The 19484-nt window shown below is 37.5% G+C and overlaps 1 protein-coding gene across 1 annotated transcript; it reads left to right on the top strand.

The window, feature by feature from the left end:
* The first annotated feature begins 538 nt into the window (after window positions 1-538).
* Window positions 539-18229, top strand: Impa1 (inositol monophosphatase 1). The gene is made up of 9 exons (XM_069990984.1): window positions 539-2219; window positions 5430-5501; window positions 6103-6236; window positions 7960-8064; window positions 9959-10004; window positions 13122-13230; window positions 15322-15430; window positions 15739-15890; window positions 16529-18229. Exons 2-9 carry the CDS (start codon window positions 5439-5441, stop codon window positions 16642-16644), a joined length of 834 nt encoding a protein of 277 aa, XP_069847085.1. The 5' UTR covers window positions 539-2219; window positions 5430-5438; the 3' UTR covers window positions 16645-18229.
* Window positions 18230-19484: the final 1255 nt, after the last annotated feature.

Below are 19484 nucleotides of genomic sequence, written 5' to 3'. Positions count from 1 at the left end.
CTTAAACTGATTTTAGCAGTTTGCCAAATCAGTGGACCATTTTCTCTTATAAAAAGTTCAAAGATGTCTCTTAAAATGTTTCTGTAAATGTCTGGAAATTTTCACTTAGTTACAAATCAATACTTGTCAAGACATTAATTTTATTGTGATTGACAATGAAGAACCAAAAAATTAGTTCCTGGAGCTGGGAAGGTGGCTCAGTGGTAGAGTGCTTGCCTTGCATGCATGAGGCCCTGGGTTCCATTCCTTAGCACCACATACACAGAAAAAAATGGAAGTGGTACTGTGGCTCATGTGGTAGAGGGCTAACCTTGAGCTGAAGAGCTGAGGGCCAGAGCCCAGGCCCAGAGCTCAGGTCTCATGACTGACCAAAAAGAAAAAAATTAGTTCCCGAGGGTTTTTTTTTTTTTCATCAGTCATGGGGCTTGAACTCTGGGCCTGGGCACTGTCCCTCAGCTCTTCAGCTCAAGGCTAACGCTCTGCTATGTAAGCCACAGCGCCACTTCTAGTTTTCTGAGTAGTTTATTGGTGATAAGAGTCTCATGGACTTTCCTGCCCAGGCTGGCCTTGAACCACGATCCTCAGATCTCAGCCTCCTGAGTAGCTAGGGTTACAGGTGTGAGCCACAGGCATCCAGCTTACTGAGACTTTTTAAAAATAAGAAATGAAGAAACCAAAAGTATCATTTGATAAGGGAATGCTTCCAAATCATTCTTGAGTCATCATTCTTCAGAAGAAAAAGAATTGAGTCCACTGTTCACACCAATCATTTTTTATTGTTGTTTTGGAGCTTTCATGTTTTGTTTTGTTTTTGTTGTTGTTTGTGCCATACCAGGGCTTAAACTTAAGGTCTCAAGGCTTTCTTGCTTATGGCAGGAGTTTTGCCATTTGAGCCATGCATACAGCCCAAGTTTTGCTGGTTATTTTGGAAATCAAATTTCATACTTTTCTGCTGACTGTATTCAAACTAAGATCCTTTGTTTCTCAGCCTCTTGAGTAATTAGGATTATCTGAGTATGACATGCAAACCCAGCACCATTCATGTTTGGAATATGTTTTACATTGGCAATAACATTTGTCTCCTGATTGAATTGTGGAAACAATCACTTAGAAGCAAAGACTCAACCTACTTTCTGATCCTGTTGTGGCTAGGACAAGTGTGCAATGCTTTTGGCATTGGGAGAGAAGGAATTGTTTTAAGGACAATAGACTTGTACTAAATGGGATGCAATCTGTTGCAGCCTGTGTCTTTCCTGCCTGTGTACTTTGAAGTCAGGGTATGCCACTCTCTGCTCCTGTTATGTGATCTGGGGACAAACCACTTAACATCATCTCTCTAGGTTATCATTTCTTCATTTATATAAAGAGAATCACACCTGTATGGAACTGTTGCAACGTTTCAGTTAAACACTGCAAATAAAAATACAGCAATTGTCTGGTGTGAAGGTGTAAAACCTGTAATCCCAGCACTTTGGAGAGAAAGGAGGAAGATCAGGAGTTTCAACCCAGCCTGAGCTACATAGTGGGATTTTGTCTCAAAAAAGCAAACAAAGGAACAAAAAAACCCCAAAAAACCAGTGTTGGGGATCCTGCTTAATGGTCAGGTGCTTGCCTTGCACATGCCAAGTACAACTGCCCGAAGTACATTTTAGTCTTCAATAAATGGCATCTAAATGAATTATTGAGAATAGACAGTAGTTTCTGGTAACCAGTAATTTTTTTAAATCTATATTTACCTAGAATAGGATTAGCAACTAAGAGCTGCTCAACTGGAACCACAGCCCCAATATTATGTTCTGTCAAAGACAAGGACAGAAGTAAGAGAATAGAAGGAAGAAAGGGAACTGGGAAAACATGAACGGATGGAAGACAAAAGAAGTCGTCAGCAAAATAAAAAAAGGTGATTCTTAAAGAAGAAAAGGCCAGCGGGAGAAAGGAAGTTAGAAGAACTAGAGAAGGTGTCATGCCCCAGGTCTGGCCAGCAAAAGGAGCCAGGCTGCAACGCACGCCCCGAGGCGGAACTCCAGCGAAGGGGGCGTGACCATGCCCAATAGAGCCACGCCCCATAGCCGCGCCCCTCGAGGGAAGACCTTTGTGGAGGCGGGACTTCCTGTCCCGGCGTCCCGTTACCTCCGGAAGAGCGAATCCTCACTTACCGCCGGCAACTGACCGAGCTTGCGAGCGAGCGAGCGAGCAGGATCCGAACCCTCGAACCCGAGGTGAGAACCATTTTCCTCCCTCATTCCTGCGGCCCTCGGGCGCGCAGGTTGGGCGCGGAGGCCTGGGCGGCGCGGGTGGGCGCGGTGGGCGGCGCAAGGCCAGAGCCGAGGCCGGGGCCGCGGTTGGGTGCCCTCTCCCTGCCCTGCGACTCCAGAAACCAGCGGTTTCACCCACCAGCCTGCAGCATCCTGCGGCGGTCTCCGTGGAATTGCCCCGTCTGCCTTCACCGGGGTCGGAGAGGCCGGGCTGAGCCCTGGGCCCGCGCCGTCGGGGCGGGTGAGGACTGCAGCGGCCCCGCGGCCCCCATCCGAAGGCCGGTCGGTGTGGAGGGAGACCGGCTGGAAAAGTCAGCGATACTTACCGTTGGGGAGAAGTGCAGGTGAAAAGGATATGGCCGCAGTTAAAGAGAGAAAACAAAATGTCCCGAAATAAAAGCATTTATTGAGCCATTTAAGAGCTATACTAGACAGGAAAAGGACCAGGTCCCGGAGTAAGTTTACGAAAACCACCAGCAGCAAAGCTAAGCACTAGTTGAAAAACAATGCCCCTGGGGCCTAGAGTATCTTTAAACAGTCTTTTTGTTGGTTTCACACCTTGGGGTGCAGGGGGGGGGCGGGGGGATGCGGGGAAGCTGATTAGTTTTCTTAATCCTTTTCCTCTTCTAGGCCTGTCATACTTGTAACAGCTAAGAATTTCCCTTTGTTTTTGTTTCACAAAAACAAATACCCTCTCACTGGTTGAGAAGATAAAGCATTCACACAAATGACTAAACCGTAAGGAAGGCATTACTGAGTGTCATAAAAATGATAATGTTCTTCCAGGAGTCATTCACATTCAGACTCCATTGCTACCTATTTAAATATGCTTACATATTTATATCAGCAGGAATACCTGTCTCCAAGCTTGGAATCAATATATATTCAGTTGTCTAATTGACATTTTATTTTGATTTCACAAAACTGCCTGCTCTTGATCTTCTTCTATCCAAACTTTACCCCTTTGTTCCTCCCTTTTTCAGAAGGTATGGTCATTATCCTTGCCAGTGCCAAAGTGAGGGATGTGGGCATCAACGAACTCATTCTCTTGCCTCAAGTCTGATTTGCTACCAAGTTTCCCTACTTTACTCCCTAATATTCTCAATCTCTCTGCCTAAGCTTCCCCCCTCCTCACCCTCTAGGTTTAAGTCACCCATTGGGTCTCTGTGAACTTCTGCATACCAAATCTAAATTTTCTAATTTTTGTTCTTCCATTCTATAGCCACAATAAAATGACTCCCCATTGTTCTCAAATCAAAGTCTTACCTCTAGGGCTTAGGAACACACTTGCCTAGCAAGAAGGCCCTTAGGCCTTTAAAATATTGGCCTCAGTATCTTCTCTAGCCTTATCCCTTTCCATTTCTCATTCTCTGAGGTGTCCTGCTTGGGTCTTTTAAGTTCCTCTTTTTCTTTAGTTCTGCAATTTGGTTAATGACTTTTTACTTATTCTTTGCAATGTAATTTAATCATATCCTCAGAGAAACATCCAGTACGTAGGTCTGGTCATAGCTCTGGTCACAATGCTTCTCGCTGCTTTTTAGCCTTTACTACATTTTTTTTTTTATATAAAGTGTTTTTTTTTCTGTGTGTGTGTGTGTGTGTGTGTGTGTGTGTGTGTGTGTGTGTGTGTGTGTGTGTGTGTGTGTTTGTTTCCTTTTTTTTTTTTCTTTCTTTTTTTTTTTTAACTAATTCAGTTTTCCACATGGTAGTGCTGTGTCTAGCATGTAATAAGTATCAGCAAATACTTTTTGAGTGATAAACAGCTTCTGGCTAGAAGGTCTCTAGAAATGGAGAGCTTCTGAAATGGGCCTTGATGAAATAGTAGGAGTTTGTATTGTACTCTCAGAAAGTAGAGAGTAGGTAGCTTAAGCAAAGCATCTAGTAAGAAAGCAAACACAATCTAAGAACACTACTTGAGAGTGAAAAAGAGTAGAAGCAGAAATGGAAAAACTTTGGAAACTTCTGGAAGAGCACCGAAGATTTATGAAGAGTAGCCTCCTGTTAAAATTTGTTTAAATGCTTATTTCAAGAAGAGAAAGTGCCCAGCATGCTGGTACACACTTGTAATCCAAGCACTTGGTTGGTTAGGTAGGAGGATCCCAAGTTTCACACTAGACTAAACAGTTTAAAGAAACAACAATAATAATAACAAAAACTACCAAGGAGAAAGAAAAGCCCCAGCAGAAATTCACTTCATTCATCCTTTGCCCTCTCCCCTGATCTTGTGAGCAATAAGATCAGGATTTCTTAATATTCTATAAGACAAAAATGTCAGTTATTGGAAGTGTATAGGATAAAGAATTAGGTTGCTTTATGAAAAATGTCAGTTTTCAGAGCATGACAGCTTCATTTGTTTCCCTGTGCTGGGCACAGACTGGAGTGTGGTCAAACCAGCAGTGAGGCTTCAGAAGTTAATGGAAAGTTCTGACGAGGCAGAGGAAGAGCACAAAACTATGTTGTATTTTTCCCCTCTTTGAAATTCAGGAAGTAAATTTCATCTTTGCTTTCTTATTCTGTTTTTATACTTCAAATTTTTTTCCTCAGAATATTATATAGAGAGATAAATGGACTTGAAAATCAGAATTTTAAAATTTGGACTGTCATCTGTTTATACAGTATGTAAATTATTTCTTATCTTTCAGTCTGAAATTTTTCATCTTTACAAATTTACTTTAAAAAATCACATGTACTAAAAAAAAATCACATGTACTAAGCATTAAATAATTTGTACATGCTCTTTTGCCCTTTTTAAATGGAAGTTTCCTTTATTTTAAAATGTCCAGGGTTAGTATGTTCACAAAAAAAATAAAAAAAAATAAAAAAAATAAAATGTCCAGGGTTCTTTCTCCTATCTACACTTTGTTCTCCACTCAGCAATACACCTATGTTTAAAATACTACTTGTCTTGGTATGGACATCTTGGGTGACATTTTTATAGAATTTTTCTGTTACAGAATGTTTTATAATAGAAGTAAGGTATTAGGTGCAAAATGATTTTTTACTAGGTCACCAAGAAAATCAGGAGTACAGGAAAGAATTGAACTCTGTATTAGGGAAAGGGTGATTCCTGGAGTAAAAGTCTGTTGATAATTGAGATGCTTTTGTGAACTGACTATTCTGTAATAAACATTTTGATGAATCTGTAAATACCTTGTACTTAAAAATATGAAATAGATTCAGAAGATGGCTGATCCTTGGCAAGAATGCATGGACTTTGCAGTAACCCTGGCAAGACAAGCTGGAGAGGTATGAACTAAAATTTCCTTGGCTATAATGTGGTAGGTGTAGATAGTGCCATTTTAAATACAGTGAAAATCCCTTTGTTTTTATTTATTTTTATTATCATTTTGATACTGGGGAGTAGATCCTAGTGCCTCACATATGCTAGGCAACCACTTTTTTTTTTTTTTTTTTAAAGCAGCTTAAGGACTCAATCAAGAATGTTTTATTTTTATTTTTTTGCTTATGTGGTGCTGAGGAATCGAACCCAGGGCCTCTGGCATGCAAGGCAAGCGCTCTACCACTGAGCCACCTTCCCAGCCCCTAGGCAACCACTTTTATAACTGAACTGTGCACCCAAGCTCCTTATTTCAACTTTATATTAAACTCTAATGACAGCTATGGATCTAAAATAGAATATAGGATTATATAATTTGTGCCCAGAAGATCATAAGCACTAAATGTCTTATTATAGGGAGAGTTTTGCAAGAAAATTTTAAGCATATCATATAAGACAGATTGAATATTTTAAGCCATTTGTATTATTCTTTTTGTTTGATTTAAAATTACTTATGCCTTTTCTATTTGTTTACCTCCTCCCCCCACCCCCCAAAAATTATCTTTTTAGGTGATTTGTGAAGCTCTAAAACATGAAATGAATGTTATGATTAAAAGTTCTCCAGCTGATTTGGTAACTGCTACGGATCAAAAAGTTGAAAAAATGCTTCTGTCTTCTATAAAGGAAAAATACCCATCTCATAGGTATTTTTTATATCCATTTCCAGGGATAAGATGAACTCTAGGTCAGTGTATTAGGCACCAAACCTATACAATTTGAATTTATTGTGAGCGTATTAGAAAGCTCAGATCAAGACCATGCGAGGGAAGAACTCAAACCTATTGGAGGATGGCAAAGTACAGGCTAATCTCTACAAAGTTGGCACGATGCTATCTCAGAACAAAGTACAAAAGGGCTCGAGGTATGGCTCATGTAGTCAGAAAACTTGACTACCTTGTAAGAGGCCTGAGTTCAATCCTCAATAATGTTTTCAAAAATTAAGTTAAAAAAGCCATGGCTGTAGTGGTAAAGTACTAGCTGAGAAAACTTCAAGCCCTAGTACCATTAAAAAAAAAAAAAAAAAAAAAAGGAATGTTTGGTAGACATGATTAGAAAACTCAGTTATGTTCTGTTTTGCTGCTGTCTTTGTATGGTAAAGAAGTAGTAGCTTTAGTGAATCTGACAGAAAATCTTAAATATTATGCTCTCATAGGCACAGAAATTTAACAGAAACATTGTCATCAGCAGGGGTTGGTTGGACATATCTCTAATTCCAGCATTTAGGAGATAGAGGCAGGAAAATAGGAAGGTTAATTCAGACCTGGGTTACATAGCTAGACCAAAAAGAAAAAAAAATAGAAAAGTATTGTTATTGTATTTAAAAGTCTTTTCTCTGTCATTCAATACTTTCTAGTCAGCCATTGGCCATTGCCAGTTTTTTAGTTATTGAGAAATAAAAATATTTAAAACTATGGCTAGATAGAAAGCTAAAAAGACATAACTAAGAGAAAAAGATGGAAAATAAAACCACAAAAAATTATAATTAGGATGGTTCAGTGGTGAATAATGTAAAATACAAAATAAGACTAGGAAAATAGAAAAGCCAGTAAGCTCAGATACCATATACACAGCAATTTTGTTGTAGGTGATTTGCATTTCCATTACTTATTTAATATTCTCTGTATTGGTTATCTATTACTGCAAAGCAGATTTTTCCTAAAAGCTTAGAGCTCTGTCAACGAACTTTTATTACTTCAGTTTTACTGGAATTAGGAATATGAGGTTTTAGCCAAAGTATTGTTCAGGGCTTCAGTCATGTCAAGGCTCAACTAGAGCTGAAGGATTCATTTATTTCTGTGATGGTTGGCAGACTTCAGTTGCTTGTGGGTTGTTTGCTGGTAGTCTCCCCAAGCTGCAGTGTCAACATCGAAAACACCAGGCCATTTGGTGAACTGGTCTCTAAAACCGTACACTGTCAAAGCCTCTTTATTTTGTTGCTTAGAAACAAGACAATTTGCTGAGCTCACCAGGGTCCATGAGGAACTACATCTTGAAAGGAAGAATATTAGAAAATTTGTGGTTTTACCTAGAATTATATTTTCTTGATCATTTCTCTTATAACCAATGCCCTTTTCAGATGCATCTGGATAGGCCTGTGGAGAGCTCTGCTCAGGGAAGTATAAGTTTAGACAAAATTGTGTACATGTGTGTGGCATTACTTAATGCTCCTGTTCCCATTTTGAATTTTGAATTCTGTTACGTTGTTCATATCTGTGCTGTGGGGAAAATAAAGCCATTTTTAATCAGTTTTTGCAGGAAGCAGCAACAAAAATTGTAGACTTTGTCTATGTTTTATAGGAAAGTATAAGGAAGTATTGTACCTTGAAAATTGTCAGAAGCAATTTAGAGATTTTGTGCTTCTTTTAGTTTCATTGGTGAAGAATCTGTGGCAGCTGGGGAAAAAAGTGTCTTAACCGACAACCCCACTTGGATCATTGACCCAATTGATGGCACAACTAACTTTGTACACAGGTATGCTTTTAGATGTTTGACAGAATTACTGCTTGTGAATCAACTGGATGGGCCTTTGGAGAGCTCTGTTCAGGGAAGTATAAGTTTAGACAATAGTGTGCTTTTGATGCTTCTTTATTCTAAGAAAATGTGCATAAAACATAATAGAATTAAATATGTTATGCAGATCTTTGATCAGGTATGGAGGAAAGATGAGAGAGAATACTGTTATGGACTTGACCTAAGACACAAAGTTCATCACATAAAAATGTAAAAGAGCAGCAGTAATGCTTTGAGATTAGTAAATTAAAATATCACTATTAGAGTGTTGTCTATAGAACGAACTCAGTACAAGAAAGAAAACTGGTAGGAAGGGCTTGGGTTTTAGGTTCAACAGTTACAGAATTGAGTCTGCTGGGGCTTTTTATTGGCTGTTGGACTTTGAACAATTAGTTAATCTTTATAAAGGGCTATTTTAATAGCACCTGCCCCATAAAATAGTTTCTTATCGGACTCCCTGACTAGTATATTTGTGTGAGAACTTGGTATAGTGCCTACCACAGACTAAGTTTATTATAACTCAGTATTTTCACTAGATGAAAGCCTGGTGGAATTGCAGGGAGAGTTAAAATGCATGCCTAGTTTTGTGGGATTGTTTAGAAATGTTAATTTAAAGTCGTCATGCTGCTTACCCTTTCTGGACTACATTTATATTTACTGTGGCCTGTAAAGCTAAGTTATACAATCTTTAACCCACAAAATGTGTCTTAAATGTAGAAAGCTATTAGTGATCTGTTGAAACATAGTTATGTGTAGCTTGATCCTGTTTTTTTGCTAAATGAAAACCCAATGTTAAATATTACAAAGTTTTAATTTTTAGTAGTTATGCTTGAACCTGCTTTGTATCTTTGATCATGGTTCTCTTGTGAGTCAGAAATTATGAGTTCTGTGCTCAAACTGTTGTGCAGTCTAGAAATCACTGACTCTTAATAGTTTACCTTTCACATGTGAAGTTATGAGTTTGGTGTTGGAATAGTCAACAGTCACCAACTTATTTATCACAGGTCCAGATTGTAGGAGGATAAAAAGTCTTTTCATGAATAACCATGCTTGGGTTTTTTTTTTTTTTTTTTTGGCTGTGCTGGGGAGTTTGACAGGACCTTGTACTTGTGAGGTTGGCAAGATAACTCTGAGCCATGCCTCTAGCCCTGTTTTTTACTAGCTTCTGTTTTTAGCACAGGGTTCACTTCTGACCTGGCTCCTGCCTGAGCCACCATCTGCCTACTTTTAGGCTTTCATAGGTGCATGCTACCATGTCTGTGGAGACAGAGTCTCACAGACATATCTGGCTAGACTGACCTGGCATTAGGATATCAGGCCAATCTCAGCCTCCCATGTAGATTGGGATAGATATGCGCAGCTATAGGTTAAGGAGTCTTGTTAACTTTTCTGCCTAGGTTAGCCTTGAATTAGATCCTCTCAATCTCTATATCTCAACTACCAACAATGATAATTTTAAGAATTTATCAATTTATTTTATGTAAAAATCTTTACAGATTTATTATATTCAGTGTTTTACACTCAAAAGAAGTAAAATGGCATGCATTGCAATTTATCTACCTAGCATTTATTCCCCTTACAATGGATGTATTTCTGAAAGGGACAGTAGTTTCCAGTTTCTTACAAATCCTCAGATCTTTTTCATGCTATAGAAGCATCTGTTAAGGGGCACATGTGTTAGTGGTGGGTACCATCTCCTGCCCCCTGGCAATACTGTATATTTTGTTGCATCCTACTTTTGGGAGGGAGGAAGGGTGAGACTGAAAATTTTATAAGCACTTATGAGAAAATGAGTTTTATTAAAAATAAGTTCTGTCTTGGTAAATTTGTGGGTTTTGTCTCTCTTTTTTTAAAGATTTCCTTTTGTAGCTGTTTCGATTGGCTTTGTTGTAAATAAAAAGGTATGTTGTAAATGTATGGTTCATAAAATGTCTTGGTTGTTTTCTGACAAAGATGAAACAAGTCTCCCAAATAATTTCAGATGTCTCTGTAGTTACATAACTGCATTATTTTAAATAGAAGACAATAAATACTGTTATAATTTTCATGATGTATTTCCAGTGAAGGAAATTTCATGTTTTCTTAGAAGCAAGAGTTGCAAGAAAAATAATTAAATAATCACCAGTAAAAAGGAAAACTCATTCTCTACTATATGTAGAGTTAACCATGACAGGAGTTGATCTGACCTAAAATGGTTCAAGGAGAGCTAGATATGGTGGTGCATACCCATAATCCCAGCTTTTTGGAATGCAGAGAGAGGTCAACTCAAGCAAAAATTAGCAAGACTGTCTCAAAAACCATCTGTGTGTGATGGTACACACTATTATTCATAATAGAGCCAACCCAAAGTAGGTTAAAAGATAGTAGTTTGAGGCCAGCCCAGAAGAAGTTTGCATGAGACCAGGTCTGGAAAAATAACTAATAAAAGGCCTGGGGTATAAAACACTTGCCTAGCAAGCATTTATTAATAATAAAAGTTAACATGGAAAAGATGGGATTTGAGCTAGAAATGCTTTAGTAAGTTGTCAGTGAAGAGAGACAGTCAAAGATATAAAAGTGTCAGAGAGAACATAGCTGGAAAGTACAGAATTTATTTGGAACCTAAACATAATCAAATTTTTATATCTAAAGCTCAAAAACTTCAAATCCATAACTGTTACATTACCTTGCTTTGGTTATTTGGCTGGCCAAGTAGTGTAGGATGTTCACTAGCACGTGGGCATCTTTTTTTTTTCCTCAACACTGGAGATTGAATCAGGGTCTTACACTTGCTAACCAAGTTGATTACTAACATCTACATACTTGTCTTCAAGGAATTTGTGAAATATCTGATCAGCCAGTTTATATTTTTGAAAATATAAACACAAAATTAAGGCTGGGGGTTTCACTCAGTAGTAGAGTTCAATCTCCAAGAAAACAAGTGAAACACAATTAGTACAAATGAAAGCTCACTGATTAAATTATATTAATCAGTGAGACTATCCAAACTGAGCTAATGAGCATTTAGCATATAACTAGCTCTAGGCTGTATGCTACCATCGACATTGAACTCAGTTACATATGTGAGCATGTAAAGAAATGTAATGGATGGGTTGAGGGTGTCTCTCAAGTGGTAGAGCAATTGTATAGCAAGCTCAAAGCACTGAGTTCAAACCTAATACTAGAAAAAAAAAATTAGCAAGCTGAAGACACTGAGTTCAAAGCCCAGTATCCTGCAAAAAGAAAAGAATATGTAGTGGAACCATTACAAATGTGAAAGACAGAAGAGAATATAAACAATTCTCTTAATAGAAGAGGTCTTAGGAGTTGGATAAAGCACAAACAGTGGGAGGCATAGCACAAGCGGTAGAGTTCCTGCTAAGTAAGCCATGTCACACTGGGTTCCAAGCCCAGTACCAGTAAAAAATAAAAATAAAACATTGAAGAAGGGGGCTGGGAAGGTGGCTCAGTGGTAGAGCGCTTGCCTTGCATGCCTGAGGCCCTGGGTTCGAGTCCTCAGCACCACATAAGCAAAAAGAAAAAAAGCCAGAAGTGGCGCTGTGGCTCAAGTGGTAGAGCGCTAGCCTTGAGCTGAAGAGCTGAGGGACAGCACCCAGGCCCAGAGTTCAGGCCCCACGACTGGACTCAAAAAAAAAAAAAAAATTCAAGAAGTACTTTTCACCTCTTTGAGGTTTTTACAACCTTAGTTCTAAAGCACTAGTTCTTTTTCTGTTTTTTGGGCTGGTCCTGGAGTTTGAACTTTTATTTGGAGAGGAGGAGGGGAGAAAAGAGTCTCACTGGCTTTTCTGCCTGGTCTTTGAACCATGATCTTTAGATTTCTGCCTCCTGAGTAGCTAGGATTACATGTATGAGCCACTAGTGCCCAATGATCAAAGTGCTGTTTTTTTTTACCTGTGATGGTGAGATTGATGGGAGCCAAAATTACTTACAGTAGTTAAGGACCAACTTGTAAGAGTTTTGGAGCACAAAAAGAAATGAAAACAATGGTGGAAGGAGGAAAAAGATCCTAAGGTACTCAACTATGAAGAGCTAGACAAGGAAATGAGATGGATTCTTAAGTGAGGCACAACTGAGCAAGTCTGTCAGAAACATGGAAGTATCAAATTAAGTACTATGTAAGTATTGATGGTGGCCAATGGTTTCCTTCTAAATCATTGTCACTAAGAGATCATTGTTCATTGATACTCTTCCTGGGAGTTACAGCAGAATGTGAGTGATCAGGGAAGAACCCAAATTGTAACATACTCATAGGAGAGGAGGTGATGCCAAGTTAGGCTACTCCTTGACAGAAGGGAAAGAAATGTTGTGTCATTGTGCTACTTCAGCAGAATACCTAAGACTTGGTAATTTATAATGAATAGAAATGTTTGACTTTAAGGCAGCTGTAGTTCCTTGTGTTGTGAAGCTGATCTCCAAGTGGCACCTTGCAAGCTGTGTCTTCCAGAGGGAAAGAAAGCTGAATCTTTACATGACAAAAACTCTGTTTTTTTTGTTGTTGTTTTTAGGCAGTAAACCCATCCTTTGAGGGTGAAGAGTCCTCATAGCCCAATTAATTAACCTTTTAAAGGCCTCATTTCCCAATACTATTACTGTGGCAGTTAAATTTCAATAAGAATTTTAGAAGGGTCAGTCATTCAAACCATACCAGTAGGGAAAAGGGAGACATTGGTGGAAAAGTACCAGAAGAGAAGTCTTAAGAGAAGATGGATGCAGCAGTAGGACTTACAACAAAGGAGAACATGGTCATCTTAGAAAACATGAATGTGCTATCTCTAACCTAGGCTAAGAGAGGCAAGTTGGGTACTGTCAGGTTAGATGTGTGGGAGGAGAGTGAAGGATATCAGGTGAAATGTTCTCTGTTAAGGCTGGAGGTTCACATTTTGAGTCATAGCTCTCTAAATATTATTAGTATTAGTAATATAGTATTAGTACACAATTTTCTTACTTTGTCTGAAAAGTATTGTTTAATGAAGAAAAGTACTCAGGTTGGCTATAAGAAGCTTGTTTTCCCTCTGCAGATGGAATTTGGTGTTGTATACAGTTGTGTGGAAGATAAGATGTATACTGGCAGGAAAGGCAAAGGTGCCTTTTGTAATGGCCAAAAACTACAGGTTTCGCAGCAAGAAGGTAGGTTTGTCCGTAAGTCGTTGGTGCAGTATGGTTTTGTAGTATTAATCTATGGAGTCATAAATTGTGTTCATTTGCTTTTTACATTTATATGTTGGCCTTAGTTTGGAATGTAGTATTGGAAGCAGGGAAATAGAACTGAGCAGACACTTCAGGCCCAGTGTTGTACTAAGTGATGGAGTGAGGAAACTATAGATACATAGCTATATTTCTACTCTCATGGAATATCTCATTTAGTGTTATAGCCACTGCACTCCAGCTTCTTCTTCGTGTTCTGATTTTACGTCACCACACTAATTATTAAGAAATGCATTAAAGATAAAGCATATGAAAAGTATATGTGGAAAATTGGTTCAGTATCCCTTGCTGATACAGCAATCCACATTTGCTGAACTAAATACCTTAGAGAAGTTGTTGCTGTATTTGCATGGAACCTACCTATATACCCCTATACAGGATGATTTATTAAATCATCTGTGCACTCAATGGAAATGTTATGTAAATAGTTGTTATACTTTATTGCTTAGAGTATAATAACAAGGAGGAAAAGGTCTGCAGATGTTCAATAAGGTGCAATTTTGGGGCATAGTGTTTTCAAGCTGAGATGGGTTGAGGCTAAGGACCCTGTACATACAGAACCCAGATGTGCGTGTGTGTGTGTGTGTGTATGTGAGGAGAGAGAGAGAGAGAGAGAGAGAGAGAGAGAGAGAGAGAGAGAGACCTAGATGGCTGACATTTTATTTCCTTGTGATGAAGTTTTGATTGAAGTTCTTATTGAAGTTTTGAGTCACCTTTCATAAACCACATCCAACACTTTTGATTTTGTACTTTCAGATTATTTTTATGTAGCAGGAACTTGCTAACAGTCTGAATTTGGAGTCCTAGACATACTTTTTCCTTAACTAAAGACTTGAGAGCAAATTTTTGATTTATTTCCTTTTTTTAGTGAACTCTTAAGACTCCAAACTGATGTCTTTAAGGTTCCAAAGACTGGATAACTTCGAGATACTGACATAAAAATGTACATCTTAGAGCTGGAGAAATGTGATCGCTTTTCATAGAGACAATTCTCTGCCTTCGCATGATCATTTTTTCATGTTTCATAGTGTAGGTAGCAATTAAAAGTAGCACAACTGTTACAAAGAGCTGGGGACAAGCAGCTGGTCAGTGTGTTTCTCAGCTGATGGGTACTGTTGAAGGTGTCAGGAACTTCAGTCATGGTATTGGAGAGAGAATGGAAAGTATTAGACAGTCTGTCAGCTTAGTAGATAAGAGGACAGAGACCTACCACTTTAACTTGTTTTATTCCAAACCTGCATAAACTCCTGATTTAATTTAATTTGTTACTTTTTTTAGTTTGTTTTTGGTTTTTGATTTGTATGCGTATGTGTTTTTGGTGTGTGTGTGTATGCACGTGCATGCGTGCGTACTGGTCCTGGGGCCTGAACTCAGGGCCCTGGGTACTGTCTCTGAGCTTTTTTGCTCAAGGCTAGTACTCTACCACTTGAACCACAGTTCCACTTCCATTTCTTCTATATTTGAAATACTTGATATTTGCTTATTTTCCACTGAAAGTATCATGCACCCAGACAGCCTGATTATGTTGTACACCTTTTGGGTAATATTCTGAGAAGCTGGACTATTTAATACTTATAAAAATAATCACTTTAAGACCATGCTTATCAATTAAAAATAATAATCACTTGAAGGCCAAGTGTGGTGGTGCACTTGTGTAATCACAGCATTTGGAAGCTTGAGATAAGATCACAGGTTTGGGACCAGACTATATGACACATTGAATTCAAGGCCAGCCTTGGCTATATCATGAAGCTGTGTCTCAAATAAATAAAAATTTTACTTGAGTATTATAAGTTCATTACTTTTCGTTCGTTTTTGAGACAGAATTTGTGGCCCCGGCTGAACTCACAACCTGCTAGACTGCTGGCTAGTTTGTCAGTTTTTAACGTTTAAGGCTTAGAAAGAAACAAATTTGATAAACTAGAAAAAGGGGTTATTTTGTTCTGAATTACATCATTTCCCCCCACAATTCTTAATAAAAGTTAGTGATTATTTAAAACATTTTCTCTTCAGATATAACCAAATCACTATTGGTGACAGAATTAGGTTCTTCCAGAACACCAGAGACTGTAAGAATTGTTCTCTCTAACATGGAAAAGCTTTTCTCCATTCCCATTCATGGGTAAGTTTTTTCATTTCCTACCTAAAGTTCCAGATAATTCACGTTTTGTTTTCTTTTGAATGAGACTTTTATTAACAGACTGTAATTCTAATTTTGTAATACACTTGTGAAAACCTTCTTTTTTGGTACTAGAGTTTGAACTCAGACTTTGTATTTGCTAGGCAGTGTTTTACCATTTGAAACATGCCTCCCGTCCTTCCTTGAAAACTGTATAGACATAAAACTCAAACTGAAGATAAGCAGAAGTTAAGGAGGAATACTTTATTTACTCTCAGGATTATTATTTCTGGTCCTATTCTTCATGCTAGAATCCGGAGTGTTGGAACAGCAGCTGTTAACATGTGCCTGGTGGCAACTGGAGGGGCGGATGCATATTATGAAATGGGAATTCACTGCTGGGACATGGCAGGAGCTGGCATTATTGTCACTGAAGCTGGAGGAGTCCTTATGGATGTAACCGGTAAAGTCACTGGGGAGTAAAGCATTGCTTTCTCCCTATCTGTGAGACTTGTCTCTCTGTGTTGTGTTGGGTTTTTTTTTTTGTTTGTTTTTTTAATTGACATAGCTTCAACTTCTAAAGCAAAAGCAAGGTTTAAAAGTTTCTCTGAATCAGAACAAGCATTAGGAGATAGGGAAGAATAAGAGCTACTGGTAAAATTCAGGACTAACAATGAAAAACTGCTAAGCTTTCTCACATGTATCTGGGACTCCTGAGAGGTTACAGGAAAGATCTGTCATGAATAGGAAATGTCTGGTCCACACCATTTAAGGCCCAGCCTCTGAAATCATTTGGCTCATGATAGGAGACAGATGATGCTTATAACCAGAGCGCACAAAAGAAAAAGCAAAAAGGAAAATGATGTCTCTCACCTGGTGTGAGAGCACCACTTCGGTATTTACTGAAAAAAGCTGCTTAGTACCTCAGATGGATACTACCAAAGCTTAAACACTGGGATTATGTGACAGGTATTTTCTGACTTCTGAAGAAAACCAAATATAGTTAAATGTTTGACCATAAATGACCATAATGATTGTTTTTCTTTTCAAAACTATGTTTATACTGTATATAACTGCTTTGCATATTTGATTTGATTTTAGGCGGACCATTTGATTTGATGTCACGAAGAATAATTGCTGCAAATAGCAAAGTGTTAGCTGAAAGGATAGCCAAAGAGATTCAGGTTGTACCTTTACAAAGAGATGATGAAGATTAATAGCATGGCTTCAGAGTCAACTACAGTTATGGTTCCTGTGTTCAGACTCGTTGATATCAGTCCTCGGTGGATGACACAGGACTGGGATATAGTTCAGAGCTGGAACACTTGCCTAGCATGCACAAGGCCCTGAGTTCCAACCCTGAGATCACAAAAAAAGAAAAAGAAAAAACCAGATGTATGATATGATTGATTTAGATTGTCTTTGATGTCCTAATTTAAAACAAATCTTTTTCTATGTTTTTTCTACTGTGTTAGAATAAGTATTCGTTTATTGTAAAAAGTTTTTGCTTCTAAGTGTATGCTTGGGGAAAAAATATACAGGAAATGTATTCCTTTGCTATATATTGAAATAGTCAAATTCACATTTTGTGTTTCTAAGTATATATGATTCTCTGAACTTTTGTGTTACTATTTATATACAAAAGAACTCTATTAGAACGTTACCTTTTTTGGGGAAATTTTTTTTTCTAAAAGCCATATTTTAATTAAGTTTGTAAGTATATAATAAATATTTCTTAGATTAATAAAACTTTTGCTTTTTAGCAGAAAACTTTGTTTTACTCATCACTGTACATATAGCACAGTATCTGTCAAATAGTCTATCGAAAATAATCACTTAAGAATGAAAATTTTAGCTGGAGTCGGTGCCTCACATCTATAATCATAGCTACTCAGGACACTGAGACCTGAGGGTGGCATTTCAGAGCCAGCCTGGGCAGAAAAAGTTGGCTAGACTCTCATCTCCAGTTAACCAAATGGTAGAGTACCAGCCATGAGCCAAAAAGCAAAGGCCCTGAGTTGAAGATTTTCAAGGTGCAGTTCCTAGTTCTAATTAATACATAAAGTAATGAGCTTACTCTTAATGTATTTTTGCTTCAAGTTTTGAAAAATTATCTCATTGTCCTTTTTTTGTTTCTTATTAACATAGCATTTCATATATCAGAGAGTGTTGCTTATCATTGACATTTCTGCAGTTAGGATGTTTCCAGAGGATGTGTTTCGGGGTAAAATTCCCTTATTAAAGAAGAGGAATTTCATCAAGTATTTTTATCAGTTACTTAGCTAGAAGTAGTATAACATTGTACTAAATTCAGTGGTCACATTGTAAAAATGTCACACAGATTTGTTGTGCTATCAAATATATTGTTGCTAATATTGAGCTATTTGATTTCTTCCCATACTCCTTATTTAACTTCATTGCTGCTGCCTTTTTATATTGTTTAATAGCCTTGGTGTATTAAGCCCCAAAAGAAAATTATAATAATTCAGAGACATTTTAAAGGATTAATTTTGGTAATGTTTGTCCTTTGATGTATGAGCAGATAAACTTGGATATAGGCATGTAAGAGCCTATTGGATAAAGCCTTGTATTTGAAAAGTGCTCATATACTTCTCAAGGGGCTATTTTATTGTATATGTAATACATTAAATATAAGATACTGAGATTTGGGTACTACAGTTACCGAATTTGTACTGTTAATTACATACACTTGAAACATACTGTAATTCTGACACTAAGTCTGGTGGATTTTTCCAATTTATTTTAATTAAGTCTGTCATAAATAAATTTTTTTTAAAAGCATTATTGATATTTACATTATTAGAACTAATGGTCTAAAATGTGTTTAGTCATTTGTGATGCATTTAAAATATTGATACTTAACATTTGTGATAGAAAGTATACTCTGCTGTTTTCATGTTGTTTTCCTAGTTTAACACTTTATATTTTTTCCTGTAAGTAGCTTTTATATCTTTTTATTGTAAGTACAATTTGGATGTTTTGTGAAATTTCTTTAGATATTGAAAAAGATTACTTGACAAGTGAACTGTCCAACAATAATTTGAAATGCTTGTTCTGAGTAAGATAGACTTAGTCTTTCTTTTTATATCTTTATCTTCAAAGCCATCTAATAACTTATTAAAACACCCTGTTTTTGTTCACTGATATTTATTTCATTGATATTCCAGTGTTTATTTTGTTATATTTTATTTGGCAGTGCTGGGACTTGAACTCATAGTCTTGATCTTGTTAAACAGGGCAGTCTACCACTTACTTGAGCCACACCCCCAGTCCCCAGTCTCTAATTTTACCTTGTTCCTTGTATTTTCCCTTTCAGTCTCCTCAATTTCCTGAGTTATTGTTTGTTTTCCATAGTCTCTTTCACTTTTGACCGTCCTCAGCTATCTGATGATTCTGTGTTTGAAAATATACTAAAATTCCTATGATGTAAGTTATGGGTTTGCTTATAAGGATATCATTAACCTTAAATAAAGGTCAGGGAAACAAAGTAGAAGGGTTGATTGGCACAACTAAAATTTAACTCAGGGCTGGGAATGTGGCTTAGTGGTAGAGTGCTTGCCTTGCATTCATAAAGCCCTGGGTTCGATTCATCAGTACCACATAAATACAAAAAGCCAGAAGTGGTATTGTGACTTAAGTGATACAATGCTAGCCTTGAGCAAAAGAAGCTCAGGGGCAGTGCCCAGGCCCTGAGTTCAAGCCCCAGGACTGGCATAAAGTAAAATAAAGGAAAACTAACCCAAAGTCTACTAAAGAATCTAATCTATAAAAGAATTAGTAATATGACTAGAGATAAGGTTAATGCAGCTATGTTTATCTAAACAGTAGTACATCAGATAGTATTTAGTGCAGATGCTATTTACAGTATATAAAAAACATACTGAAGGGACCTATTTTAATGAAAGATATACAAGAGTTGGGCACCAAAAAGAACCCTGTAAGACATTCCTGAAAAAAGTTTAAAAGGTTTTAATGTAACATATTTGTGCTTGGCAATAGTCAATATTGCTCACGTGTCAGTTTTTACTAAATTGAC

Source organism: Dipodomys merriami, unplaced genomic scaffold (assembly GCF_024711535.1).
Source record: "Dipodomys merriami isolate MVZ:Mamm:240054 unplaced genomic scaffold, mDipMer1.0.p SCAF_4, whole genome shotgun sequence".
In the NCBI taxonomy this organism is placed as follows: Eukaryota; Metazoa; Chordata; class Mammalia; order Rodentia; family Heteromyidae; genus Dipodomys; species Dipodomys merriami.
The sequence above is the reverse complement of the archived record's forward strand: the minus strand, read 5'-3'. Positions and strand labels throughout refer to the sequence as shown.

Excerpts from the sequence above, each read along its gene's own strand:
- Impa1 (XM_069990984.1), top strand. The coding sequence starts at position 5,439 with ATGGCTGATCCTTGGCAAGAATGCATGGACTTTGCAGTAACCCTGGCA. Across the intron at positions 13,231-15,321 it reads ACAGGTTTCGCAGCAAGAAG|ATATAACCAAATCACTATTG; the intron begins GTAGGTTTGTCC and ends TTTTCTCTTCAG. Across the intron at positions 15,891-16,528 it reads AGTCCTTATGGATGTAACCG|GCGGACCATTTGATTTGATG; the intron begins GTAAAGTCACTG and ends ATTTGATTTTAG.